The sequence below is a fragment of the Crocuta crocuta genome, unplaced genomic scaffold, assembly GCF_008692635.1.
Source record: "Crocuta crocuta isolate KB4526 unplaced genomic scaffold, BGI_CrCroc_1.0 scaffold675, whole genome shotgun sequence".
Classification (NCBI taxonomy): domain Eukaryota; kingdom Metazoa; phylum Chordata; class Mammalia; order Carnivora; family Hyaenidae; genus Crocuta; species Crocuta crocuta.
Window position 1 is genome coordinate 2,135,355 of NW_027528796.1, and position 631 is coordinate 2,135,985.

Consider the following 631-nt stretch of genomic DNA (forward strand, 5'->3'; position numbering starts at 1 on the left):
GGGGGAGCCGGGGCTGCTCGCTCCCGTCGGGTCCTCGGAGGCACCCCTCCTGCGTGTGGCTGTGCGCACCCCCCCACCCCCCGGCCCCGGCCGTGCGGCTCTTACGTCCAGGAGCCTGCCTGTCTGCATGGACCAGATGAAGACCTCGAAGGAGTCCTGCGCCCCGGCGGCAACGACCTCCCCGCTGCAGTCCACAGCCACGCAGGAGAACTGCGTGGGCCGCGGAGACGTGAAGGTGCGGAAGTTCCGGTACCTGCCCGAGACACGGGTCCAGCTGGCACGGCTCCCAGAGCCTGGACGCCCGCGCCAGTTCCTGGGGCCCGGAGGCCAGGTCCCCCCCAGAGACTATCAGAAAAATCACCTGTGAAGGTCAAAGGCACGCACAGTCCCATCCATGGAAGAGGTCACGATGACATAGCCGGTGGCAGTGAAGGTCACACCAGTGACCCCGCTCGAGTGCTCCGTAAAAGTGATAAAGCAGAAGCCGCTGAGGGTGTTCCACACCTTGACCTGCAGCGGGGAGAGCTTATGGAGACTGTGTGGGAGGGCGTGGGGCGAGCATGGGGGAGGGTGTGGGGAGAGTGTGGGAGGAGGATGAGGGGAGTGGGGGCGGAGAGGGTGGGGGTGAGCG

At 66.9% G+C, this 631-nt stretch overlaps 1 protein-coding gene across 1 annotated transcript in view; it reads right to left on the reverse strand.

Annotated features, from left to right (window-relative positions):
- PWP2 (PWP2 small subunit processome component) overlaps positions 1-631 on the reverse strand; it is a 14,585-nt gene that overhangs the window by 7,641 nt on the left and 6,313 nt on the right. The window contains exons 11-12 of the mRNA XM_077755432.1: positions 362-515; positions 106-253 (exon numbers count right to left, since the gene is read on the reverse strand). Coding sequence (XP_077611558.1) covers positions 106-253; positions 362-515 — 302 coding nt within the window. The remainder of the gene's footprint in view (positions 1-105; positions 254-361; positions 516-631) is intronic.